Genomic DNA, 27,515 nt, shown 5'->3' with positions numbered 1-27,515 from the left:
GTGCCTGCGCAGTGCTAATGTTATTATAACAGGATATTTACCCTTGTTAAACGACAGTTTAAACAGCACTGTTGTCATCTTTCTTTATTAAATGAAGCTACACTTTGCACCATTTCTTCCTCTCCACCACGACTTCTTGTTCTAAGTTTCCAGCAGCTCAGACACCCAAGTTTGACGTCATTATTTTGCAAAGTCCTGCTGTGAGAAAACATGCTGGCATTGATAAAGGAATTAATGAGCTCAGGAGCGCACGATTCTGATGGATTGGACAGTTGTGAACCAGTTCTCAACTGGAACTGGTTCACAATTCCTAGAAGTTTGTCTCTGTAAGACTTTCTGCAAAGGTGCCTGTTAGGAGAACTTGAGCACATCTTTGGAAGTCTTTGATAATCACATGAGTTTCTTTGCTCTCGCAGCAGGTGTAAACCCCCTTCAGCTGCAGAACTTGGCCACATTAGCTGCCGCTGCCGCGGCAGCCCAGAGTTCTGGCAGCCCAACCTCCACCAGCGCCCTGTCTGCAAACAGTGCAGCCCTGGGAGCCCTGGCCAGTCCAGGTAATTAAGCACAATCTGTAGTATGTGTATGTACTGTATATACAGTGTAAAGCACCCAGTGTGACTAAATCCTTTGATTGTGGTTATTTTAGTTCAGTTACAGTTCCTGTTGATGCTTGCTGAGTGTTGTTTGCTAAATTCAGCTGTGTCTGTTATCTTAATTTCTTCACACATAACATGTAAATCTAAGTGTAAATAAAAATCCCTGATCCACTCAGATGAACATGCATGTTCGCCCTGTGGCTGCTGTGATAGTATCAGCAAACTGCTCTACAAACCTCCCTCATCTGCTATTTGCCTAACGGCCCACAGCCATTCCTCATTTATTTTATGGGAGTTAATCAGCCACATATAAAATTTTATGAGAGCCCCCATTTCCCTTTAATCTGTGTAAATATACATTGGCTCCATCTGTCTGAGTTTAGCATATTGCTGCTGTGTTAATGACCTCTCCTCATTAAGAGACAGATTTTTAACTGGCCTCCTCACTGCTGTGTCATCCTCTCATAACCGTAACAATTTGTGGCAAAGATGCCAGACGTTTAGAGTGATAGGAGGTGTTTTGAACATGAGCTAGTCACCTTGTGATATTCCATATGTCCTTTTTTACTAATGTTTTATTTTTTAATTGTGTCTCTTAACAGCCGGCTCTACTGCAGCGTCCAGTGCGGGTGCTGCCATGAACACCTTGGCATCTCTTGGAACCCTGCAGGGTCTTGCTGGGACCTCTGTGGGCCTCAACCTCAACGCTCTCACCAACAGCGTCAGTGGTAAGGCTGTCATTTTGTTAATGGCTGCATAAAAGATCAAAGAAAGCTAGTTGCTAACAGTTGCATACTAAGGTCTATGTCGCATTAAGATATTTTTACTACTAGAGAGCAGAAAGACTTAAAAAGCTCATGCTGCTGTGGTGCTGCTGCGTGTTGCACATAAACATAGCTGCCATTTTGTCAGGTATACCTGTAAAAAATGGTTTGAAATTCAGTATAACAACTTAGCCATGAATTCCTCTTTGACAAAGATAATAATGTAGAATTATGAGAGGTATTAATTTGGCTGTATGTTTATTATTGAGGTTGTAGTTTGCAGTGGGGAAAAAACATGAAGGAGGAAGCATATAGGAAATGAATTCAGTCCAGTAAAGCACCACCACTACTTACAACCATAGTAATAAATTATTGTAAAAGTTTATTTTTCTGCCTCCTGGTGGCCAAAAACATGTAACTCCTCAAAATGATTTCCTACAACTAGTAAAAGGTTTGAAATCTGAGTGTACAATGTGTTTGTTTATTTCTGTTTTACAGGTATGGGGGGCATGAATGGAGGACTTGGAGCCTCCATGGCCAACGGGTCAGCAGCCAGCTCCATGGACGCTCTGACCCAGGCCTACTCAGGGATGCAGCAGTACACAGCCTCAGCCCTGCCCTCCCTCTACGGCCAGTCTCTCCTGCAGCAGAGCATGGCAGGCAGCCAGAAGGAAGGTGATCATGATCGCTTTTGTTTCCCACGTTAAACCGTTCCCATGATTATGTAGTTGTGTCTGTGTGTGAATGTTAAAACAAATTTAACTTGAGTGTCTAATTGTCTGATCCAATGGGAGTAGGGCCAGAGGGCGCCAACCTGTTCATCTACCACCTGCCCCAGGAGTTTGGGGACCAGGATCTTCTTCAGATGTTTATGCCTTTTGGAAATGTGGTCTCTGCCAAAGTCTTCATTGACAAACAGACCAATCTGAGCAAGTGCTTTGGTAAGTGTGTTATATCTGATGTACCTGATACATTGTGTTGTGGATATTACGCTGTTACGGTGCCACCCAGCATCCCGCTGAAATAAAGCTGACCCGTATAGACCTACAGTAAACCATATCCATGCACACATCTTATTTTCTCTCAAAAAAGCAGCACGGTGAACCTTTCTCCTCATTTATTTTGCTCATTTTGAGGCATTGCCTTCCCAAATAATGTTACTTAAAAATGCAGTGTATTTATGTATGCACATTACTTTGTTTAATCTTTGCAGCTCTAATTTAATACTCATGTAAAAACAAGAATGTTGACACAGAAATATTTTCTGTTTAAACAGATTTATTATATATTTCATTTAATTGACCACAGATTCCAGGATTGTTTTTGTTACCATTTAAATTATAAGTGTTTTTTTTTATTTGTTATGTATGTAATTTGAATTGAGTGCAGTATTGTGGCTTGAACTTATATATAGATTATATGATAGAGAACTCCAGCTGCTTCAGGGGCTTTCAGTTTTCTATTCTTAATAGATGTCATAACCAGCTTTTTAAAACGCTCATCAATTTATATTATGTATTGGATTTTTTTTTTACTGCTGAGCCAGTAGTGAGACTTTAGGCAGACCGGGTGCATCAGCACCATGTAAATTTCATGTATATTCTAAAACTGTAAATTAACTGGTGTTTAGGAGCATGAAATACCCTTATGTCATGAAATTATATGTTTAGTTGCTTCATTGTAGTCTCATTTTTTTGTTCTTAGTCTTAAAAGGACAGTTCAAGTCAAATTAATGCATATTTTTCCTCTCACCTGTAGTTAGGGCTGTAACTGATTTCAAATCCCCCGAATCAATTGAAGTCTTCAATTGGCTTTTTTTGTCCATCCTACAGTTCAGATCCCAAAGACTCCCAAAGAAGATTTACTATCATAGATGACAAATAAATCAGCAAATTCTCAAATTTAAGACGTACAGTGAAAATAGTTCAAGGTTTGTGGATTATCTTGAGTTTGCGCTTTGAGCGCCACAAGCCGAGCGCCTTCTAGGTCCATTATATTGGAGAGAGGGCAGACATCTTTATGGCTGATATCTCCAACACTCTGATTACTCACACCAAAACAATCTAATTTGAGAAATAGCACTATGGGGAAGAGGAAAAAATTGATATTTGATTTGGGGGTTAACTTTCTCTTAAATTGTAATAGCTTTCCTTTTCCAGAGGATATTCAGTAATTCTGTCTTTAAGACAAAAAAAAAAAAATCATACACCACGCTCTTTAAATACAGGGCAGTATCTGGGAAAGAGATTGATAGCGTGTGACAGACAGTAGTTGGGCTGAATGCAGTTTAATATTTGAAGCGAGGCTGTTAAATTGCTATGTAAATGTATGTGACATGTCTCCTCCACCCTTTTTGATTCTCAGGGTTCGTCAGCTATGACAATCCTGTGTCTGCGCAAGCTGCCATCCAGGCCATGAATGGTTTCCAGATCGGAATGAAGAGGCTGAAGGTCCAGCTGAAGCGCTCCAAGAACGACAGCAAACCCTACTGATCCTAGCCCCGGGGCCTTCCCCCCCTCCCCAGCTCTAATGCTAGCACTGCTAGGGTAAGTTCACCCTCCAGCCAAGGTCACCACAGCAGAGACTCAGTGGGGCAGGGGGAAAGGAGCCCACCACAGGAGGGAGACTCACTCTATTCCTAAAACAAAAAAAATAACAAAAAAAACATGGTTGCAATGATCTTTCCACATTTTACTGTGTTTCATTCCTGCGGTTTTATCATGTACTTTGAGTCGGATTAAATATTTTAATGTATATGATTATTTATGACTATCACTGGAGTCAGTGTTCGCTGGAGGTATTTTGTGTCACTGTAATTAGTGGAGAGCATCAGGTGTGTTTCCATGCCATTTCATTGCCTTCAGGTCAAGCTAGACAGGTTGACTAAGGATCAGTTGAAGGGCTGAAGCCAGTAGACCCCGAGCCCCGAGCTTCAACCTGCGTTTGGCTTTACACGTGTAGTCTGTCTCGTTCGTTTGTCATTCTTTATGTGAAAATCTTTTGCACTCTCCAATCTTTGCTCCCCCTCCCCCGATCTTTCCTCCTTCTGTCACCCACTCCTCCTCCCCTCATTATCTAAGCCATGTTGAGCTAGGCTACCTCTCTCTTTCTCTATTAACAACCTCTTCCAGTCATTCCATCCATCCTCCAAGTCTCCCACCAGGGGGGCTGGCTCTAGATGGATCTCTTGGGTGCCAAGTATACAGTTTGTGCATGTTGGAGTCTCTGCCATATGTCCTGGTGGTGTCACCTCCTTAAATCTGTGTTTTTTTGTGTGTCGGGGGAGAGAGGGGGGGGGGAAATGTTTACCGCACTGTCCTTACTGTATGTGGTGATTGGCATTGTTTTTGTTGTTTTTTTTTGTGCCTCACGGCTAAACGATTCTTGTGCTGTGCCCCTAACTTTCTCTCCTCTGTGTCTTCTCTCTCTCTCTCTTTCTCTCTCTCTCTCTCTCTCTCTCTTCCTTTCGTGTTTTTGTTCCTTTTTTAGAACAAATCTCCATGCCTGTTTGCTCATCATTAGCCTAGCATGTCTTCATGATGTTGAAAGCCAAGCCAAACTCCTGGCCTCATCATCCCACCATTGTCTGTGATGTCTCTCTAAGCTCGCCTGACCAATACCTGGCCACCCACTGACCCCTGACCTTAGCTCAACCTGATTTTTCTGCATGTGTATTCATTTTGTTTTTGGGTTTTTTTCTGTATAGAAATGTGACAGGTGGGAGAGAGGTCAAGCAAATCAATGTGAAAACTTACCTGCGTTGAATTCATTTAAGAGACCTTTTTTTTTTCCTTTTTTTTTTTTGCGAATGTTTTAAAAACCTGTGGGATTTCTAATTTTTTATTTAGCTTTTTTTATGTTTCTTTCTTTTTACCTCTCTCAGTAAAGTTCACTTGAAAGTTGAATACAGGGATTGGCACACAGCTGTGCTATTTGGTGCCATTAGCAATATGTTGGCTTCTTAAAAAAATGCTACAGACCACTTTCCAACACTTTTAAAAGTCTGACCAGTAAAACCCCTCTCAGTGCTCTGTAATGATTTCTACATTTTGCGGGCAGTGTGAAGATTTACACCAAGGCTATTTAAAACTATATTTTCTTTTCATTTACAAAAAAAATATCCAGTGTATTTACCTTTTTTTGAACTAATGATGGCACAATAAAAAGGTACATTTGCTCTGTTTAGAGAAATGACTACCTACATGAGTCAACTTTTTTAGAACTGATTCACAAATAGACAATCTGTGGTTTAAATGCACACTTAGATTACCTATATTTTATACCATTGAATCTATAGAAGTTTAACTAACAGAACCCAGGCAAAACTTTGGGTTTTTTGTAGATTATGTTGTAATGTCATCTGTGTCGGGGGGGTCTTCAGTGTATTACATTTTTAAAGAGGACTAAAAATCAGTTTGATCAGCGTGACAGTTTGAGGGTCATTTCTAGTAAATTAAAAACACTTTAAGTCAAAAAATTCCTCTGCATTAATTGTAATTTCTGCGGAAAAGTACTTTTTTTTTTCCTTGAGGGTCACAGTATGTAGACTTTTTTTTTTTTTCTCCTGCGTTCAAGATAAAGTTAGTGTTCAACTTCCACGGTACGTCTTGTTGACTTTCTGTGAATTTTTTCATTAATTAATTGATGGATGTTTCACTTTGGTTTAGTTTGGATGCCTCATATTGGTGAAAGATGGTGATTTACAATGTCTGTTAATCATACAGATGCCAGACAATGTCTTTTTGTTTTAAGTTGTTGTTAAAGTGCCCATGTGTCAAACTCAGTGTTTTTGAATTCACACATTTTTTCCTGTAATATTACCTAGTTTTCTTTACACACACATGTACACAAACACAAAACACTTTCTGTGGTTGCAAAATGTGGGAGCCCCTGAAGAAGAGATCACATGACACACGACCTGTGGGTCTCTGCACATTTTATACACACACGCACACACACTCTTGCTTTTTTTATTTTAGTTAATTCTTTTAAGTGACTTTCAGAAGCACGTTTCAGTCGATGCACAGCACATTTCTAACTAAATCCACCACAAAATAGTGTTGGTTTATAAATACATTCCATTTTTTCAGCACAAAGTTTACACGTTTTTTTTACCGGGGTGGTATTTTGTCTGTTGTACACGTTGTGGAGACAACCCTGGTAAAATAACAACCACTTCACCCCCAAAGAAGGGTTCCCTAAAGCTGCGTACCTGATGGCGCTGAAGAGTAGTCAACTCAGGGGCTTTTTTTGTGTGTGAAAACGAGACACTCACACAGGATTACGACACAAAATGCACAGTTATCACCATTTGACCTTTTCGGTTTGGATTTTTCTTTTTTTTTTTTTTTTTTTTCTCAAAATGCATAAATATTCCAAAAAAAAAAAATGTGTAAAAAGAGGTACCAAATTTGAAACAGTGCTCGAGGAAAGTGTTGTTTTTGTAAAGGAAACGTTAAGCACAATTGTGGGAGCTAATCACTTTTGCAGAATGTTGTGTGTGTGATTATAATATCCAAAATTTTCAAGGTACCACTGATTTCACTTTTTAATATGGGCATGTGCTTTTTACAGTGTGTTTTTTCTATCCAAATGCAATACAATATTCAAAGTGCCATATATACGTCTATAGAAACTGCCTACACATCCTTATCAGGCCTTGGTTTAGAGATTGCTGCAGTTCGCCTTTTTTGTCTATTTATGCCAGTGTCATGAACGCTCTTTTCACCTGCTCATGTCCCCACCCTTCTCCTCCCCCCACTCTGTGTGTTGAGTTATTGGTAAATGTGTATTGTGATGTACTCAATTTGAACAGTTGGTTAAAACAAGTTGTAGATAAACAATAAACTTCCCTATACATTTGAAGGTTAAACCTCTTTCTTAGTGAGTGTGAACACGTGTACTGTAACACTTCGCAATACAACTGGAGACCAGGATGTGTCGGGGAATTTATTTTAAAAATCAATTTAAAAAAAAAAAAAAAAAAAAGAAGCTAAAACTCAAGTTGAAAAACAAAAAAACGACATGGTTGCCATGTTAGTGAAATCTTTACATGATGTGTGTCAAACACTGAAATGCAGATCTGTGGTTGGTTTGCAGTGTATGGTGAAGTGTTACTGTGAATGAATATTTTTTTTTAAAAAAAAGCACAATGTACAGTCCACAGCGGTCCGAACAGGAACTTGACTCACTTCAGGGGCTTCCATCACAAATCCCGTTCAAGCTCTAACAATCACTTTCTCTGTTCTGTTGTTTTCATATTCTGAAGTGCTATTTTTTGACAAGTGTGGTAGCTTTGCATCTCTATAGATATTGTCTTGATCCAAAAGAAAAGAAGGAAAAAAAAATCTTTTCCTGTGTTATTTTCTTGTCTGATAATCGGTAGGACTTTGTTCATGTTCCACCAATAATTTAATAGATGTTTTGTCTTGATGAAAGCCAAAGTGGGTGCATCTTGATGTGATCTGTATTATACATACAGTAGTTTTTCTTTCTGTTGAGTCAATATCAATTTTTTGAAACTGGGTGGGATTTGAAAAAGAAAAAAAGAAAAAAAAAGACATACACAGGCTTTCCAATTTCTACAACTGGTTGTTCATATGTATTTTGTACCAGTGAAGCTTTTTATATTGGAAATTAAAGAAAAAAAATCTATATTGGAAAAAAATTGTCTGGCCTCTCAATGTGGCCTCGCCTTGACCAGGTCTTGAGTTTGGCCTCTTGGTGGTGTCAAGCAATTTTTTTTTTGTTTGTTTTTTTTGTCTCTAAAAGATGCCTGATTTTGATTTTACTTGGATCTCTACATGTTCCTCACTTCGTTAATTTCAGTTTCGGGGGGGTTGGGATCCTCTAAATCGTGGTAAGTTTCATGTTAGTATTTGTGCTGTCCACATAGTTTAATGGTCATCAGGATTTCGACAACTTGTGTGGATAATTGTCTTAGTTGAAGAGTTAACTATCTGTTTAGTTTGAGCCTTGCTTTTTACCTGTGTAGAGTTTTCTGTTTTTTCCCATAGCGGAGTGTGTAGCCGAAAGACTCTGTGTTCTTTTTTGGTCAATGTTTGTTCATGTGTGGTGTGTTTCTTTGCCTCTGTCTCCAAATTAAACCATTTCCCCTAATATGGACTGTGTGTCTTTGTGTGTTTGTGCTCGTCCAGTGTTGTAAAGGCATTTTACAAACCACCCCTCCCTCCCCTGTGTGTCATGTCTCGCTAACTTGTTTCTCTTTGTTGTGCTTCTCTTTGCTTATTTCTGAGCGGTGGCAGATGAAGGTTATTTTAGGTTTATTTCAATCTTAATGTGAAACTTTCAGGTGTCTGATGGGCTGAGGGGGGTTAGGTGTGATTATTTGGGGTTTCAATTACAAAACCCCATTCTTGAGTTAACTTGGGGGTTCTTATACATCCTGTGAAGCTGCACCTGAAGGTGTTTCCACAAATAAAGGAACATTATAAAAATATAACCTGCCAGTATAAAGATGAATTAATAGCTGTAAACACCTTGAGTTTAAACTGGAAAATTAATGCTTTTACAGGGTGTCAGCAGGTCTGTAAAAAGTCATCAAAATATCTTTAATTTTATGAATATTGGGCCTTAAATGTTCTTAAATATTCTTAAATTTGAATGTGTGAGGTCCTAATTACCACAAGTAAGCAAGTAATTTGAAGATGAAGGAGTGCCCATTTACAGCATTATAATCTGGGGGAGATGCAAAAATGTTATTCCTCATCAGTTTTTCCTCTTTTCATACAACTTCACACAGCTGAAGTTTCATCCCCCTAATTCTAACTATAGCATCTGAAAGCAACATAACATAACTTAGGACTTTATGAATGCTTCTACAAGGAAATATTTTCAAATATCCTATATTATATCAGAAAATAGGAGAGACTTTTTTTAGGTCGACTTACTTCATATCTTAGCATAATGTGGAAGCATTAAAAGATTCGAGGGCTTTTTGGGTACAAGGAACAAAGAATCAGAAAAAAGTATTGGCAAGTTTTCACTTACATGAATATGCCTTGGCATTTGATTAATAGATTAATGAATAAAAAATTTAAGAGGAAATAAATATAAAGGCAAAGTACTGAAAAAGTCCAGAACATAGAAATAAAATAGAAAAATTACAAAAAAGGACAAAAAGAATAAAGATACTTTATACTATAAAAATATCTACAATATAGCTGTTTTAGAGCTAATTGTGCAAATTATAGCAGCACAAGGCAAACTAATACACTTACTTTAACAGATGATTATCTTTTAAGGTCCTTGAGAAAAGTCTTGTAGAAAATAAGAAGTGATTTTCAGTTCAGAAATAAGCGTCTTAAGTGTCTGTGTGAGTTCTCCCATTCTCTGTACCTTTAGGAATAAAAATAAACAATTTCTTTAAAACATATTACCTCATTTTGTATTTTAATGATGGTTTGTGGAAAGAGCTTTTTAGCACATTGGTCCAAAAACCGTTAATGAGTGTAGTAAGTAGTAAGTTAGTAAAGTTTGGCTGAGATCTGAGAACTGTGGAGCGATGTCAGGGGGGCAGTGAGACTGAATCTCAGGGCCTCTGTGGGAATGAAAAGCCTGGAATGAAACTGTTTGCATTTTTTTTTATTTCTATGGACTTAGTGCCATAGATAAATTAAAATTGGCTGAATAAATCAGTTGAAAGACTGAACTTTGTATAAAAACAGTAGAAGCTCTCTGTGGCACCTCTTACCCCTTAAAGGCACAAAATAGTTTGGTCTGTCTCTGCACTATTTGTCTTGAGTCAAGTGAGTGAGTGAGAAAGAAAGAAAGAAAAAACTAACTTTTTAAAAAATGAAAAAGATGTATGAAGGAGATATGGATCGATCATGGGCGGAAAGGCGGGGGGCCCACAGAGCAGTTTTGAAATGTAACAAAATAAAACTTTTCATATTCCTCAAATTCTGGCTGCTTGTTTTTTTTGTTTTTTGTTTTTTTTTTTTTTAAATATTAACAGTATTTACTTGTACGTTTACTTTCCATACTTAAGTACATTTAATATATTAAAATTACTTTTGATGCTTAAGTACAGTAAATATTAATAATATTTACTGTACTTCAGCATCATATAATATATAGGACAACTTTAAGACCTTAAGTAATATTCTTATTGGTGGCTTAAACTTCTACCAAATTATTTTCTGGTAAGAAATCTGTTGGCCTACTTTCACTCAAGTATGGCTTTCAGGTACATTATCTAAAAGTGTCACCAAGACTTGTGCAAAGGGCCCAGAATATGCTGCGCCCGTGTCCATAGCATATGATCCACTTCATTTTAATCACTTAAAGTCGTCATCTGTATGCTATCTAAAAGACGGGAGAAAACTACGGCAATACAAAAAATATATATATACTGAGAGAAAATTAGAAAAATGTCATTCTCTTAACCACTTGAACTCCTCCCTTCAATCATTCAAATCCGGAGTCTGGTCTTCACAGGAGCTCGTGAACGCCGCACTGATCTTGACACTTGTTGCGCTTATGGTTGCGCTATGTCACGAGGGCCACTTCAGGTACTTCGGATATTTTTTTTTTTAAACTAGCTTAAACACAAGGAACCTCCAAATGTAATTAACTACATAAATATAGACCCGGCGTTTTAATAAATGTGAGATTAAAGTAACAAAACATTAAACATGAATGACTTCCTGCAGCAACAGTGTTGTGAAACCAGTAAAGCTCAGCCAATGGGCTCCCGGTGCGGCGTCTCCGCCCTCACCGCCCCTCTCACGCCAGTATGGCCGCCGTCCTGTAGCCGTTGGTGAGTGCAGATTCAAGATTATAGCTTTAAACTTTGAAACAATGTCGGCTTTACTTTCACTGAGCAAGTCTCTGAGCAGACTGCCACCGAGTGTCGCTCGGCAGGTGGTCGGCTGCTGTTATCACACCGAGAAAGGAGTTTACGGTTACCGACCCAAACAGACCGAGAGACAGCACAAGTTACACAGCGACCGCATCGCAGCGCTGAACCAAGGTCAGTAAACATGGGGTTAACTCACTGTATGGACATCTTCACATCACCGTGTGAGAGGAGCGGGAGCGCCACTGCAGCGTGGCCGTGCGTGACACTGTCTGTCAGCTCATTGTTGATTCAGCTACAGGGTGTTTGTGTTTGTGCACCCCGAGGCTGCCTCTGACCGGGGTGTGTTTTCGGGACAGCTCGCCCTGACAGCTGCCTGTTGCTTTGCAGATCATGGTTTGGCCCGTCTGGTGGAGGCGTACAGAGCACATGGCCACAAGGCTGCTAAAATTAACCCCTTACTGCCCCAAAAGCCTGTTGTTGACAGCGTCGCGGAGATTACCGTGCTGACCGGCACCATCACTGGACTGCTCAACACCTCAGGTACATGAGCTGCGGAGAGCGTGCAGCACAAGTTTGGTTAACCCTGTGAAACCTGAACACAATTGATTTGATTTTTGTCAAAAACGCGGCGAGAAGGCATAAGCAACCTAACAAGACATGGCCTAAAAGATAGCAATAAAAAAGTTACAAGAAAATTACCCACAAATAGGGGGGGGGGAAGTTTAAAAAAAAACCCCCCAAAAACAGCAACAAAAACAAAATAATCCCCAAAATGCTCAAAATAATAAATAAATTAATAAAGCTGTATATTTTTTGTGTGTAACACGATTCAAAATATACAAAATTAGAGTAATTATAATACGTGTATGTATATTTTTCTGGGAAACAAATCTTGTTTATAGTTTTCATATACCCCTCCCTTTCTAAAATATGATAAATATAACCATGGTAATAATTTTCAGGTCATCCCTTTTTACTAATGTATTAAAATTAGTAGTGAATTTCTTGCAAGGTGGATAATTGCCTTTTTCCCCTATGTTTCTGTGTAAAGAAATCAAACCAATTTGCTTAGGTTTCAACGGGTTAATAACTATGTCTCGTCCAAATCATGTTTTATTACTTGTGTACGTGCAACATCATGTAACTTAAATTTTTTATGTTTGCATTTTTGTTTATTGATTGCTGTAAAAAAACGAATATTGATTCACTGATTGCAGAGTAAGTTGTATTTAGATCCTTTAATCCTGCCTGTGTAGGGCTCAGCTGCTAGAGTGGCCCCCCGTGCACAGAGGCTGTATCTCTGCCGCTCCGGCTGCGGGTTTGACTCCAGACTGCAGCCCCTTTGCTGCATGTCACCCCCTCTCTTCTTGTCTTTCACTCTTGAGCTGTTCTAAAAAATAAAGGTATAAACCAAAAAAATCTAAAAAGAAAACAAGTAACTGTGTATTTTGCAAAGTTCTTTACAAAGAACTGATTTTACTGCGTTCTACATTTGATTGGTTACAAACCTAAGGATGAAAATAGTTGCAGAATGGTTTACCAATTGAGATGAAAAAGTGTAGATGAGTTTACAAAAGGTCAGTTAGTTAATTGCGTTAACCATTCACACCGGGGATAAAATAGTCCTTGATCAGATGAGATAAGAATCAAAGACACTGGTGCTCTCAGTCCTGAGGAGTAAACCTCGGAAATCTACAAACATGAACATGAAAAACACCAAAGCGATTCTTTCCTCTGTTCACTTGTCATTTGTCAGTAATATCACAGCTCATTTAATGTGCTCCTGCAGGACTACGACACTTCGGCAAAGCAGAGGCCTCTGTGGAGGAGGTTCAGGCTTACCTGGAAGGAGCCTACTGTGGCCACCTGTCTGTGGAGACCAGCCAGCTGAGCAGCCTGGAGGAGAGGGAATGGTTCGCCGACCGCTTTGAGGAGCTCAAGAAGAATAGTTTCTCCACTGAGGAGAGGAGGCAGCTGGCCAAGATCATGCTGGAGTCTCAGGTAGACCCAACAAGGAAATCTATTGTAATATTTGACACATCTTATCATGTTACGTTTGGTATTGTCATGTATTTTTTAATGTTTCTTTACTTTTTTGTGTCTCACCACCTGAAGGAATTTGACCATTTTCTGGCCACTAAGTTTGCCACTGTGAAACGTTACGGAGGAGAAGGAGCAGAGAGCATGATGGGCTTCTTCTACGAGCTTTTTCACCACGCGGCCCACAGTGGAGTCACTGACATCGTTATCGGCATGCCCCACAGAGGCCGACTCAACCTCCTCACAGGCCTGCTGAAGTTCCCACCAGAGGTGAATCAGCCGTATTTAATGAGACATATACACACCCTGAAATTGTCCATGGCCAGATGGGATTAGATTGTTATGTTGCATGACTGTAATCAGCAGCACAAGTAAACAGAAAGTCTGAGCCAGTCGCCAGATTGTAAACAAGGCTGATACCATCAGCCAACACTGTTCACCCATCGTTTTTCCTCGCCAGCTCATGTTCCGTAAGATGCGTGGCCTCAGCGAGTTCCCCGAGACCTCACCTGCCATCGGTGACGTCCTCTCCCACCTCACCTCCTCAGTGGAGCTGGATTTCGGAGCCGAGCACCCTCTTCATGTGACCATGCTGCCCAACCCATCTCACCTCGAGGCCATCAATCCCGTGGCTCAGGGCAAAACCCGAGCCAGGCAGCAGCTCAGGCAGGAAGGAGACTATTCACCTGAAGACAGCGCTCAGCCCGGGGACCAAGTCATCTGTCTGCAGGTACGAAACACCTGATGCACACATGCAGCCAAGAAGTTTAAGTTTACAAGAAGAGGAAGGGATGATTAATGCTTTTTTTTGCTAAGGGTGGTAGAAAGACTGACAGGGAACATGGGGAGAGAAAGAGAGGACTATGACACGCAAATCTAGATGTAATGTTTTGATGCCAAGTCAGTCTTTATCAGAATCACAATCTGATTAGGTTTATTGCCTCGAGTCTGTGTGCTGCAGTATACTTTGGACCAAATCTCAACAGTCTCTTCTCATACAACATTGAGAGCACTGGAAGAGCCTGCAGTTCAAGTTCAAATTCAATTCCTGCAAGTGCCCTAAACCTAAAGGTCCCCAAAAAATCCAATAGGGATGACCAGACAGACTTAAATCTGAAATTTACATATAAATTCTAAATAATCTTAAATTTGAAGGGAATTTGGTAAAAAACAAACAAACAAACAGTGTATTAATTTTCGGTTTTGAAGTTTTGAAGCAATTGTATTCAGCGATTCTGAGACACTGTCAATCATCAGTCATGCGTGCATATACATTTACAACTGCATATAAAGCGTTCTTCTTTTAGTATTACTTTCTTTTCATATGTGTGGTTATTTATACAGTAAATGCAGTAACTAGCTGCCCCAGAGGAGCTCTTCCTTGTTTCTCCAATCTGTAAATCTCCCCCTCACTGTCCATAGATACATTTTACTTTTTGTCTTCTTATTAACGAATGCTCTTACTAGAGTAAAGAACATTTAGCACACTAATTCCATAATTGTCCATCACTATGTGTGTTTTTCAATGCAGATTCAGATCCACATAGCAAATTTCTTATTAAAATAACAAATCTTAAAGATAGTGCAGCCTTGGTGAGGCATACACTTTGTTATGTTAAAGTAATTCTTCACACCCCCAAATCACCATTTATATACCCATTAGCCACCCTGTGTAATGTTGAATTTGTAAAGAAAAGTTTATTTTTCTTGCATGTTGCCAGTGGACAGAGAATCCATAATCAACAGTAAAAACTACACCTGTTTACAAACTCTCACACAGCTCGTGCAGTATGATGCAGTTCTCATTTATCCAGTCGTATGCTTGGTACTTTCGAAAGGCTTTCTGTCTTAAAACAATTGTCAGGTGCCCGTATGAACACAAACGTATCAGATGTAACAACAGTTGAAACAGAACGTGCAGTCAAAAACAGCACAGACATTAACTCGATCCACTAAGAAACAAATGTGTCCAAAGCCACCATTTGTATAGATTCCCAATAAAAGACATCTGAATGTCTTCTTTTCTGATCCAGGGTTTGTGGTCTGCAGTAGGTAATGACACACTAAACCTCTCCGGGGTTTTTTAAGAAGTAATTATCAAACCGTCCTGCAGTGTTGCCAAAACTGCAAAATGATCTCTGTTGTCTTCTCCACAGGTCCACGGTGATGGCTCTTTCACTGGCCAAGGGATCGTCCCAGAAACTTTGACCATTTCAAACCTCCCTCACTACAGAGTCGGAGGGAGCATCCACCTCATCGTGAACAACCAAGTGGGTTACACCACTCCATCCGAGAGAGGGAGATCCTCTCTGTACTGTAGTGATGTCGGTCAGTCAAACAAATGATCCAAAATTTGACGCCTTCTTATAAAGCAGAAAAACCTCTGTCAAATTGTTCTGCTTCTGTGCTTATGTCTGCACTGCCAAAATGAGGTAAACCCCGAACCGTCCTGTATCCTGTTCTAATCAGAAACTAATGGTGATTTGCACCACAGGTAAGATGGTGAACTGTGCTGTGATCCATGTGAACGGCGATGATGCAGAGGAGGTGATGCGGGCCACTCGGCTGGCTGTGGAATACCAGCGGCTCTTCAGGAAAGACGTCATCCTGGACCTGATCTGCTACCGTCAGTGGGGCCACAACGAGCTGGATGAGCCTTTCTTCACCAACCCGGCCATGTACAAGATCATCCGGTCAGTTCAATTTCCCTGGTTCACTTTTTATTTAAAATGCATTTTCACTTCAAAAGTTACCATAACATTTTCAGCATATTCCTCAGGATTCTTGGAGAGTAAACTTTGATATTCTTCAACCAGGTTCCCGTTTTCCTAAGTTTTTGTGTCAGAGTGACCATCAATTTGTTATAGCCTCTGAAAGGTTCATATTATTGTTCTAAGTGTCTGAAAACATCATGAAAAAAGAGACTTGTGTGTGAATAATTTGTCTGCATTAACAAAACTGTTATTCCTGTATAAATATATTGTGAATATTGTGTTCTGGTATATGAAACAAACATTTTCACATCGTTGCGTCCTCACAGATCCAGAAAGAGCGTCCCTGATTCCTACTCAGAACAGCTGATCTCTGAGGGTCTGATGACCGACGTCGAGCGTGACGAGATCAAGTCCAAACACTACGGCATGCTCAACGACAAGCTGGCCAACATGACCCTGTACAGCCCTCCGCCCACCAACCTGCAGGGCCGCTGGGGGGATCTGGTGGAACCCCAGGCCAAAATCACAACCTGGGACACGGGCGTCCCCATTCCCCTGCTGCAGTTTGTAGGAGCAAAATCTGTGGACATCCCCGAGCAAATCCAGCTGCACAGCCACCTCGGAAAAACCCACGCACAGGTACAACCATCGTCTCTGTCCTTTCTGTTGGATTGTCTGTTGACATGGCTGCAGCTTGATGATTTTTTTTCTTCTTGTGTGAGCTCAGGCTCGACTGAACAAGTTGGAAGAAGGGACCAAATTGGACTGGTCTACCGCGGAGGCTTTGGCTTTCGGCTCCCTCCTTTCCCAAGGTCAAAATACACCAGATTAAACTTTAAAGCCATTGAATTTTTTTGCTGTCATGAAGTTGATTCAGAGATTTCAAATTGTTGTTGTTTCAGGCTTTAATATTCGAATCAGTGGACAGGACGTTGGAAGAGGCACTTTCAGTCAGAGACACGCTATGGTGGTGTGTCAAGACACTAATGACATGCACATCCCTCTGAACCACATCAGCCCTCAGCAGACAGGTTTCCTCGAGGTAAAATCCTTACAAACCAGATGAAACATTCAGAACATAATCTGTCTAAATCATATTTGTAACTTCAATTCTTGAATATCAAACAATGTCCTCCTTTCCTGCTCCATATTGTGATGTCTGTGTGTGTTTAGGTGTGTAACAGCCCGCTGTCTGAGGAGGCGGTGCTTGGATTTGAGTACGGTATGAGTATCGCACAGCCGAAGCTCCTGCCCATCTGGGAGGCTCAGTTTGGAGATTTCTTCAACGGAGCGCAGATCATCTTTGACACTTTCCTCTCTGGAGGTAAACGTCTGGCGCCATCAGCAGATTTACAACGGCTCTAATTGTCTTATATTTATGGAAAAATCTTCACACATCAGATGTGAAACTGCTGTGTCCCCAGGTGAAGCCAAGTGGCTGCTCCAGAGTGGGCTGGTGATCTTGCTGCCTCACGGCTACGATGGAGCCGGACCTGAACACTCATCCTGCCGTATGGAGCGCTTCCTCCAGGTCTGTGGCGCTGAAATATTATACATGTCAAAGTATATTACCAGTTTCTCATTTTGTAAAAAGCGTTCATATCAACATCCCAGTTTTATTAAAAAATGGGAAGCGATATATCCAACTTGGCACTTAAAGGGAAACTTCTGAATTTTTCAACCTGGATTGTGTTTTCTTGTGGTTTGGCTAAGTGACTGATAGGAACAGCAATTTCTGAAATTGGTCCAGTATTGAGAGAGAGAGGGCTGCAGACAAGAGCTGCAAAACAAGCTGCAATGTAACCTCTCTGAACATTTGTACACCATCAATTTATGTCCACTAAATGCGCTTGTAGTTGCCACTGAAATGTGCAGATTGTTATTCTGAGTGTCTGAGAGATTAGACCTTTTTTTTCAAGAGGAAGATCCTTTTTGTCTAACCAGCCTCGAAATTGCTATTGCCAAACCCACCAGACCCCATTCAAAAAAACCAGAAATTTTAGCTCAACACACGCTCCATTCAAAGTCAACAAAAAACAAAATAAAACTTACAAAAACCACCTTGGTTTTATCTTTCCACGGTTCCAACAATCATCAACTCAGATTTGGTTGAAATAAATCCTTAATTCGACCAGTTAGATGTAAAAACAGTCGGAACCTATACACGCTAAAATGACTCTTTATTTAAAAGGAGTCTGGTGTGTTTGGCAGTGACCATTTGTGGCTGTTTATGGTTAAACAAAAAGAGTCGTATTTTAAACAAACAGTTATATCTCTGCGGGATCCTTTCCAAAATGTGAGACACTAAGAATTACAATCTGAACCTGTAAGTGGCAAAAACAAGCACTTTTATGGCACACTGAGGGAGAACAAAATTCCCAGAGTGGTCACATTGCAGGTTGTTTTACGGCTGCTGGCTGTAGCCTTCTCTGTCAATACTGGATGAAACTGTTGTTCCCATTAGTCACAAAAAATGGGAAAATAGGTTTCAAAAAAATTAAATCACCCTTTTAATATTATGTTACTGCCTGAAAACCAAACAAACATGGACGCTTCAGGTCGGCCAGAGTCATTTACAGAAATGAAATCCACATTGAACAAATTCAGTGCTTTGCTGTCAGCACACAGTATTCTTATCCCTCATACAACCAACTCTGCCATCATACAACCGTCTTAAGAAGTCAGATGATGTGAACGATCGCAAGTCATGATGTTTCTCATCTCTGTCATGCATCCCATGTTACATGAGCACCGTAGCTTAATGATACACTGAAAAAACCTTGGAAGTTTTCATGGAGGTTTAATGTTTTACTGCAGCCAGAGCAGAGGTTACATGTTCACTTCTGTCCATTTGTAGCTTTGAGGTGTATTACTGCTTATAACATTTTAGCTAAAACGTGTCCCTGTCTCTTGATTATTTTAGACAAACTGTGTGTTCATGTGCTGGTACATAAATCTAAATAAGCAACATGACACATGCATACAGGGGGGAAAAAACTTAAGTCACATCATATTTAAATAAAATACAACCTGACACTAGTGCAGAATACAACGTGTCGTCTTTCATCAGTACAAAGGGATGTGATTCACCACAGAGGATACAATCACCAGGCAACCAACAGGAGTCAATCAATAACAAATCAACAGAGATAATCTCTCTTAATTGTCCATTAGCAAACAGCGTCAGATTGTGTCTACATCACTTCCTTGTTTACTCACTCATTACTCCCAACATAATAGGCACCCTGTAGATTACACTGTAGTGAGCAGTAAATTGAGACGTCAGGCTCTGAGGAATCATCGTTATTTTACGTAATCTCAGCTTTAGTGACTCACAGCTGTGTTTTTTTTTATCTGTAAGTGTGACACAAGAATGTGGGACTTTTAGCTTAAGAAATATAAATGCAATATGCTCTACTTTTTTTATTCCATTGTGGTCATTTTTGAAGACACTATATGGCGCATAATTTTCACACTCAGCATTAGGACACTTAAATAAAATGGTGGAGGGTAAATATAGTGAACTGTTTATTAAGGTAAGCAGTGATACAGACATGGTGTTTGTCTGAAACTGTTGACTGTTTAGATTATGGTCCATTATGTGTTTATTGTTTGAATATGTTAAAGGAGCTCCATATGATGTTCAGAGCGTGTCTGTAAATGATTGCTAACATGCGTCTTTTGTGTGTCAGATGTGTGACAGTAAAGAAGAGGGTGTGGACGGTGACAGTGTGAACATGGCTGTGGTCAACCCCACCACGTCTGCTCAGTACTTCCACCTGCTGCGGAGACAAATGATCCGTAACTTCCGTAAACCTCTTATCGTGGTTGGGCCCAAGACACTGCTCAGGTTTTCTGTAAGCGTCGTACAAGCATGTAACATTTCGACTGCTTTTCTCAGATATTTCCATACAAGCGGCTGAATAATGTGTTTTCACAGGGGGCGGCGTCCAGTCTGACTGACATGGCACCAGGAACATCTTTTAGACCGGTGCTGGGTGACACCTCAGTCTCAGCAGAAAGGTAACAAAGTCACAACATTTTGATGGATCTTTGAGATTTCTTAACCCTTTAACAGCCACACTAAGAAATACCTCTGCAAAAAATGTATAGACTGCAGAATATGTTAACAAAATGCATTCATTTCTCAAGAAAATTGTTTTCCTGGTATGATGGATTTCAAAAACTGCAAAAGTCAATGTAATATAATAAGAATTAAAAAAAAAAAAAAAAAATATATATATAATATATATATATATATATATATATATATATATATATATATACATAAGAAATCTGAAAATAAAAGTAAATTCACACAATAAAACAAACAAAATAAATAGATACAAATAAATATTAATAGAGTAAAAATAATCTGTATACAATATATGGTAAAAAAAAAACAAAAACAACAAATTGTCAGTGTAATATAATGAAAATTTGTAATATAATGAAAAATAATGAAAAAAAACTTCAGAAAATATAGACAAAGTAAATATAAAAAATAAATACTAATAATAATGAATCTAGTAAAAAAAATATGGTAATATTATATAGTAAAAATAGAATTGAATAGAACTGCTTTATAATCAAAACACTAAAATACATTGTATAAAAACATCCATATAAAAGTAAATTGGGTTTTGCCAACTTTATATTAAAGCAATTTGGTCACAAAAAAGTCAACGGTGCAATTACAAGGCCTGTTTAAAGGGTTATTTTTGTAATTTATTTTTGTTTTCTAAAAAAAGTTTTTCTAGTGGGTGTTTTGAATAGCCCTTTTAAAAAAACTTGCTGAAGTGTTGAAAAAACTCCAGAAGCTTCACCCATACGTTCGGTAATTTTTTTTCTGTTATTCCCCGCAGTGTCCAGAAGGTGGTGCTGTGCTCTGGGAAGCATTACTATGCCCTGCTGAAACACAAGGAGACCTCAGCAGCCAACCAGAACACAGCGCTCATCCGAGTGGAGGAGCTGTGTCCGTTCCCACTGGACGCTCTGCAGCAGGAGCTCAAAAAATATCCCGCCGCCAAAGGTATGTGTGGGACCTCCACCCTCACTGAAGGCAGTCACACTGACTGTTTAAGTGCCATCAGAACAACCGATTGTTTGATTCCAGTCCAGTAGGCGAGGAAAAGTTCATTACTGTATGTTTTATTCAGGTTTGTCCTTGCGCTGCAGACCAGAGCTCGCTTTGTGGACCAATTAACACTTTGACAACAATGTTGTTGTGAAAATTTCAGAGTGAAGTATTAGACTGTGCTCCTACATACGATACCATCTCTGGCCTTTATTTCAATTAAAAGCCAAAGAAGAAACACAGCAGAGAATAAAACATGAAATATGACCATCAATGAATAAATTAATAATATATAAATGTACACAGACAGAAATGAATAAAAGAATGAACAATTGCAAAAACAAATATGTAAATAAATAGATACAGGGATATATGAATATGGAAAGAAATCACAATCTAGTAAAGAAATAATTATTCCTAAATTAATTTATTTCTTAAATTAATTTAGGAATAAACAATAGCTCAAATTAATACTGAAAAAAATGCTTAAATAAATGCAGATGTGAAGACTAATTTAAGAAATAAATTAATTTAGGAATAAACAATAGCTCAAATTAATACTGAAAAAAATGCTTAAATAAATGCAGATGTGAAGACTTTCAACCTCAATAACATAGACATAGAAATGCATGAATAAATAAGGCTTTTTTTATATATATATTGATACAAAAGTCATTTTTTGTGCTCCATAGAAGAGAACAAATTCACAGCCACTACAATAACCCCACAGTAAATACAAATATGCTGAAGCTCATAAAATTTGATTTGGAGCTGCAATTGTTTGTATCATCACGTATTTACAGAATCATTTCATCTGTTTTTATTTGCCTCAGTTCAGTACATTTTCGCCTAAAAAGTGTCAAAGGCCAAAGGGACGTTTTCAAGACGCATTAAAATGAATTATATAAGATAGATTGTAAGTCCACAATATCTGTGATTTTCATTTCAGCAGTCAAAGGTGTTTAGTCATCTGGATGGTAATTCCTTTAGATGGTAGTGTGTAATATAATCTGGAGTCTCTTTGTGTCCACGGTTCCTCTTTGCTGACATGCTTGCTGTGTTTTGCATAATGTCGTGATTTCTGAGGTATTTCCCTTTGTGTGTGCACGTTACATCATACTGCAGTCTTTATGATGCACAAGAGGCAAGTTTATTTATATAGTACTTTTCACACACAGTGGCAATGTGTAGTTTTTTTTAGCTTAACCTAAAAAATGCATTAAAACATTGAAATGAAATAACACTTTAAGACAAGATAAAGGACAACTAAATATGTTTTATTTTGCACTTACAGGACAAAAATAGAACCCAAAAATGGATCCTAAAGCGAACTCAGATCTTCAGGAAGTTTGTTTAAGATAAGAATGTTGTGCAGAAAAACTAAAAGCTCCCCCTGTGTTATTTTAATCCTCTTAATCTTCCTCCTTTATAATTTTTCTTTAGAAATCTACTCAGACACCTTAGCAATAGGCTTGCCCATTAAAAATACATATGCTGAAGAGTTTTAGGTCGTGCTGAGACAAACTGTATGTCCTTAAGTCCTCGCTTTATTTTCAAGGTAATACACTCATCCTGCACTTTTCCTGATGAGGCTCAGATGCTTTTGCTTTCAGTCTTCAGTGAAAGTGATTCAAAGTGAGCACCGGCCTTCGACCTTTTATTGTCAACAAAAAATAATTTGACTTTGGTCATTGTATACCTGGAGGAAAGAGATTTTTCTTCAATAAACTTAGGACCACTTTATGACACAGCCATCTTTTTTGAGTGTCGGGCAGAATAACAATTACAAAAGCAGCTATTTAAGTGAGTCACAGTACGTTAAATGCTACTCAGCAGCGAGCGGCAACTTCAATAGAAGTCTGACAGTTGCCACTTTGAAACAGTCCCAAAGAAAACATTAGACAACTTATAAAAGAAACCCGAAATGCCGGTTAATCAGCGTTTCTGTCAAACAAAAATCTCATCAGACTTGTTTTCACTGCAGGGCTTTTGTATAAAGTGTCTCTGTTATTTTGTCCACCCTCTGTTGCTGAATGAGTGTCAATCCAGACTGCAGCTGTGATTGCTTCACTTTGTTGAGCAAGAGGAACTAAAGGCTTTCAGTGTCAACATCCTTCTCTTTAAACATACATCTTTGCAGTCGTGGGTTGTTGACTGTATAAGAAAAAAGGATTAAAGCTCCTCTAATGAACTGCTGTACAGCGTCTGCACATCAAATGAGGAGGATGCACTTTTACATAAAGAGAGAAAAATCACTTCTGGGTTTGCTGCTGTTTCATCGAGGTTTTGAAACTCAGTCTAATCTTTGAGGGTTTCTGACACCAGTCTAGAAAAGGTGAAATGTGTTTCTGGGGTTTACTATCTGATGTAGAAAACTTCACCATCTTCACCAAGATTAATAACTCAATGAGCCTCAGTTGTTTTTACTTGAATTAAGGATATAAAACTTTACTAAAACTAAACTAATAACTAAAAAAAATAATTAACTGAAAAGAAAAACAACATCTAGACTTAAAAAACAAACACAATCAAACGTAAATAATATAACGTACTAAAATAGAATAAAAAATTTAGAATATCTATTTATTTATTTATTTTTGGCTTGTTAATTTTGTCAAGTCTGTCTACATAACCAGCATGAGAAGGCACTGGTGCATATGTTTGTGACACTGGGATGTCTACATCACTGTGAGTCAGTTGTCTTTAATAGTGCTGTGTTTGTGTTGTAATATCTATTCTAAACTTCTTAAATGTTGCCCCCTGACAAATATCCACCATATTATAACTAAAAAAAAGTAAAACTAATACAGAAACTAATAAAAACAGGGGAAAAAACATGTTTCAGCAATAAAAACTAAACTGAAATGAGCAAACTCACTCTAGAAGCTAAATGAAACTAAACTGAACTGAAAACTATAATAACTCTGACTTTAATGTATAAGTTTAACACGACATAAATCTGGCCAGAGGAGATCTTGGTATAGATCACATTGGGAGTTGCGTCAACGTCTTATCTTCTGCTTTTATCCTAACCTCCAGACACACCGAGTCTCCTCACGTAATGTAAGTGTGAAGGACTCAGAGGCCTCTGAAAACACAGTACACAAATCATACATTGATGATGTTCACATGCCCTCGTGTCTAATGTTTTGTTCTACCACACTATCCATATTCTAAGAGACTTGCATATCTACTGCAGCATTTAATACTGCAGTTTGAATGTTACATGATTTAGTTTAACAGTATATTTCCTGGCATTCACAAAAACTTCTCCAATTAAGTTTTACCAGCACAACAGTGCATGTACTTACACTGTAAATGTTTCATCCTCATCCATGATATCCATCAGTACGCTCTTTTGATGTCATTTTTCAACCTTTTAGCTACAGTGTAATCTGTCTGTCTAAAAATCATCAGTGCTCTCTGGCCCTCCTCGCTCAGTCACATATCTCGCCTTTTACATTTTGTCCATGTCAGTCTACAGCTAATCGAAAGCAGTGTTTGTCAGAGGCAGACAAAAAACAAAATAACAGAGCGCCAACACTATATTATCATTGCTAATTAGCCTGCTGACTGCTTTCTGAATCAATCAATTAATAATTTTGCTACTACAATGACAAAAAATCTTTAAAACGACCATGACAATTTTACAGGTGACGTATTATATCATCGGACCAGCTCTCCAACAACCAAAGATATTTAGTTAATTTTAATACAAGAGTAAAAAGAAAATTTATATTCATATCTTAGAAAATTGCTGTTGATGCTTTCTGTAAAACTACCAATTAATTAATCCTGTAATCATTATACTGTAAACTGTGATCCTTGTCTAGATAAACAGAGTGAATCACTTGGTATTCTGTTAACTGAAGGTACTCTGTGTTCCAAAGCTGGATTTTTTACCATTTGCATTAATACAAATGTCATTGAAAAATGACATTGGAAAGTTCAGGTTTCACTTCCGCTCTCTCTATTCCATTGTTCTCACCTCCAAAAACTCACTGAAGCAAATCCAGTTTCAGTTGGATCTGGATCAAACCCTCTGTGGTCAAAGGGCAAAAGAACAAAACTCTCCAAGCTGCATGAAAAAGTCACATGTTTGATGAGTCATGTCCTCTTTTGCTTTCAGTGTTATTGACCTTTAATAAATTCCTCCACAGAGTTTGTTTGGAGTCAGGAGGAGCCGCAGAACATGGGTCCCTGGTCTTTTGTAGCACCCAGGTTTGAGAAGCAGCTGGCCTGCAAGGTAAGCACGGTGTCAAACTACATAAAGCCAGCTGTTTCTGGAAATTCATTCTTAAAAGGACAATTCACCCCCAAAAGCAAAAAGACATAATTTTCCTCTCATATGTTGTGCTGTTTATCAGTGTAGATTGTTTTGGTGTGAGTTGCTGAGTGTTGACTGTTGGAGACATCAGCCATAGAGATGTCTGCCTTATCTCTAATATGATTAAACGAGATGGCACTAGGCTTGTGGTGCTCAAAGCACCAAAGAAACAGATGTGAAAAACTGATAAATAGCACAACAGGGACGAAGAAAAAAATGTATTTTTGATTTTAGGGTGAACTGTCCCTTTAAAATTTCACATACTAGACCGTCCCTTTTGTCTTTCTCAGCTCCGGTTAGTGAGCCGACCTGCGCTGCCCGCCCCTGCTGTGGGAATCGGGACCCTCCATCACCAGCAGCAAGAGGCCATCCTCACTGCGACCTTCTCCTGAAACACTCAACTGGACTGGGAACTAAAATAACCAGTATGAAAGCATTAGCACTTCACAACGTACTGGTATATGCTGTGCCAAACCATCGCTGCTAATGTGCTGCACGGCAGATACACGGGACCTTTACAAGATGTGCGGTTCAAAAGATAAATTGCTGACTAACATAAAGAACAGATGAAAGAGAGAGTTGAAAGTATTGTTAATTATTTTTATCTCTTACAGCGAAACACAAGTTTTTAATTATTATGTTTGTGGTTTAAAGAAAATGTTTGAATTCTAGTCTGCTTGTTTTTTCCCCTTTTTTCTCATTTACTGTGCGTGTTTTCTTCATGAGTTCAGCTACAAAGCGCTGTTGTTAGAAAAAGGATAATTGCTAATGCAGTTGGGATCTGAATCGAGGCCTTAGAAACGATGTTTACAATGGGAGTGACGTTAAGACGCGCTGTCGGCTGACCATGGTATTTGTAACGCTGGGTACTGTATCTGTGAAACTGGTACGAACTCCACATTTTTGGAATCAAAACTGTTAAATTGTCTCATGCACTCAGTCTGCACATGCTGTCCATTTTTAGAAATACCCTTGAAATACTTATGTAAGAACGAGATTTCTGAAGAAACAAAAAAAAAGGTTTGTTACCATTTTGAATGTTGCATCCAAACATGACGTAGTACAAATTTGGGCTAATAAGTGCTGGATTATTGTCATTATGTAATGATTGTTCACACTATAACTTTAATGAAAAAAAGGAAAGGCATTTAAGGGCTAATGTAAATAAATCATGTCAAGTAGATTTGAAATGGAAATATTTTCAAATAAATCTGTCTTCACGTTTACGCATCATGTTTTGTTTTGTTCTCCAAAATTTCATGCTTGTATATAAGCCTATTAAATTGGACTTGATGTAATACAAGTTTCTTTTTCAAATCCTTTTTGGTAACTGTTTTCTTAATGATCAATTTGAAATCATAATATCACTCTACATGAACTCCGCTGTTAAAGCCAGTCTACAGCTGTGAAAGGACTCAAAGATCTGTTGCTGTTGGAAAGAGAAGCTTAAAATTGACTTGTAAAAAAAAAAACAAAACCAAACCAACAAACCAAAGAAAGGTGTAACAATGTTTAAGTTTTTCTTATTTTGACTATTCATAAAGACTAGTAGAATCAGGGACAAACTGGAAATAGTAAACTGTCCATTCACAGCTTGTATACAAAGTGTACATCATTTTAAATATATTGTTAAATTAGTGCAAGTTATGTTGCATTGTCTCCACTGATTTAGCTTTACACTCCTACAACATTATCTGACTCATGAGAGTTTTTAAAAAGTTCTCAATTTCTTTTAATTCAAAAATTGATGCAGCAGGACCAGAGATAGAGAGAGAGATATGTTTTTTTCCACACACTCTCCTTCCATGTTGCACAGACTGTGCGCCTATCTTCTTTCACTATTTCCCTTGTTGCTTTCATGTAGCTATTGTTTGTGATCTCACACATAAGTGTTTTATGTGAAACCAGGACTCCCTGGAAGAGGAGATCTTGTTTCCCTACAAGTACATTATCTGACACTTATGTATATTTTCAGTTTGCATAAAAAAACTGAGTGAGAATGCCATAGTGTCAAAATATCACAAAAAAAGTTTTGACGCTTGGGGAAAAGATGGAAAAGTTGTGTAAAGATCATAAGTAAATGCAACTACTAAGTGCAATGGTAAAAGATTCAGCAAAAGGGTGATGATGCATAGTCATGACATCACTGAAAGCTCTCGTCTCTCTTGCTGTCT

General features: G+C 38.6%; 2 protein-coding genes across 3 annotated transcripts in view; both read left to right on the top strand.

Moving 5' to 3' along the window:
- LOC121949835 (CUGBP Elav-like family member 2) overlaps nt 1-8,479 on the top strand; it is a 33,156-nt gene extending 24,677 nt beyond the window's left edge. For both annotated transcript variants that reach the window (XM_042495624.1, XM_042495625.1), the window contains exons 9-14: nt 417-554; nt 1,199-1,324; nt 1,859-2,035; nt 2,158-2,301; nt 3,725-3,906; nt 4,850-8,479. In XM_042495624.1, coding sequence (XP_042351558.1) covers nt 417-554; nt 1,199-1,324; nt 1,859-2,035; nt 2,158-2,301; nt 3,725-3,852 — 713 coding nt within the window. In that variant the 3' untranslated portion in view covers nt 3,853-3,906; nt 4,850-8,479. The remainder of the gene's footprint in view (nt 1-416; nt 555-1,198; nt 1,325-1,858; nt 2,036-2,157; nt 2,302-3,724; nt 3,907-4,849) is intronic.
- Nucleotides 8,480-11,101: 2,622 nt separating this feature from the next.
- On the top strand, nt 11,102-26,574 carry dhtkd1 (dehydrogenase E1 and transketolase domain containing 1). The gene is made up of 17 exons (XM_042495623.1): nt 11,102-11,354; nt 11,571-11,723; nt 12,973-13,184; nt 13,299-13,493; nt 13,684-13,953; nt 15,380-15,551; nt 15,718-15,916; nt 16,264-16,576; nt 16,665-16,749; nt 16,840-16,979; nt 17,111-17,261; nt 17,362-17,468; nt 19,630-19,794; nt 19,878-19,960; nt 20,803-20,969; nt 25,175-25,260; nt 25,632-26,574. Exons 1-17 carry the CDS (start codon nt 11,183-11,185, stop codon nt 25,731-25,733), a joined length of 2,772 nt encoding a protein of 923 aa, XP_042351557.1. The 5' UTR covers nt 11,102-11,182; the 3' UTR covers nt 25,734-26,574.
- Nucleotides 26,575-27,515: the final 941 nt, after the last annotated feature.

Source organism: Plectropomus leopardus, chromosome 11 (assembly GCF_008729295.1).
Source record: "Plectropomus leopardus isolate mb chromosome 11, YSFRI_Pleo_2.0, whole genome shotgun sequence".
NCBI classification, from domain to species: Eukaryota; Metazoa; Chordata; class Actinopteri; order Perciformes; family Serranidae; genus Plectropomus; species Plectropomus leopardus.
This window is presented reverse-complemented; position numbering and strand designations above follow the sequence as displayed.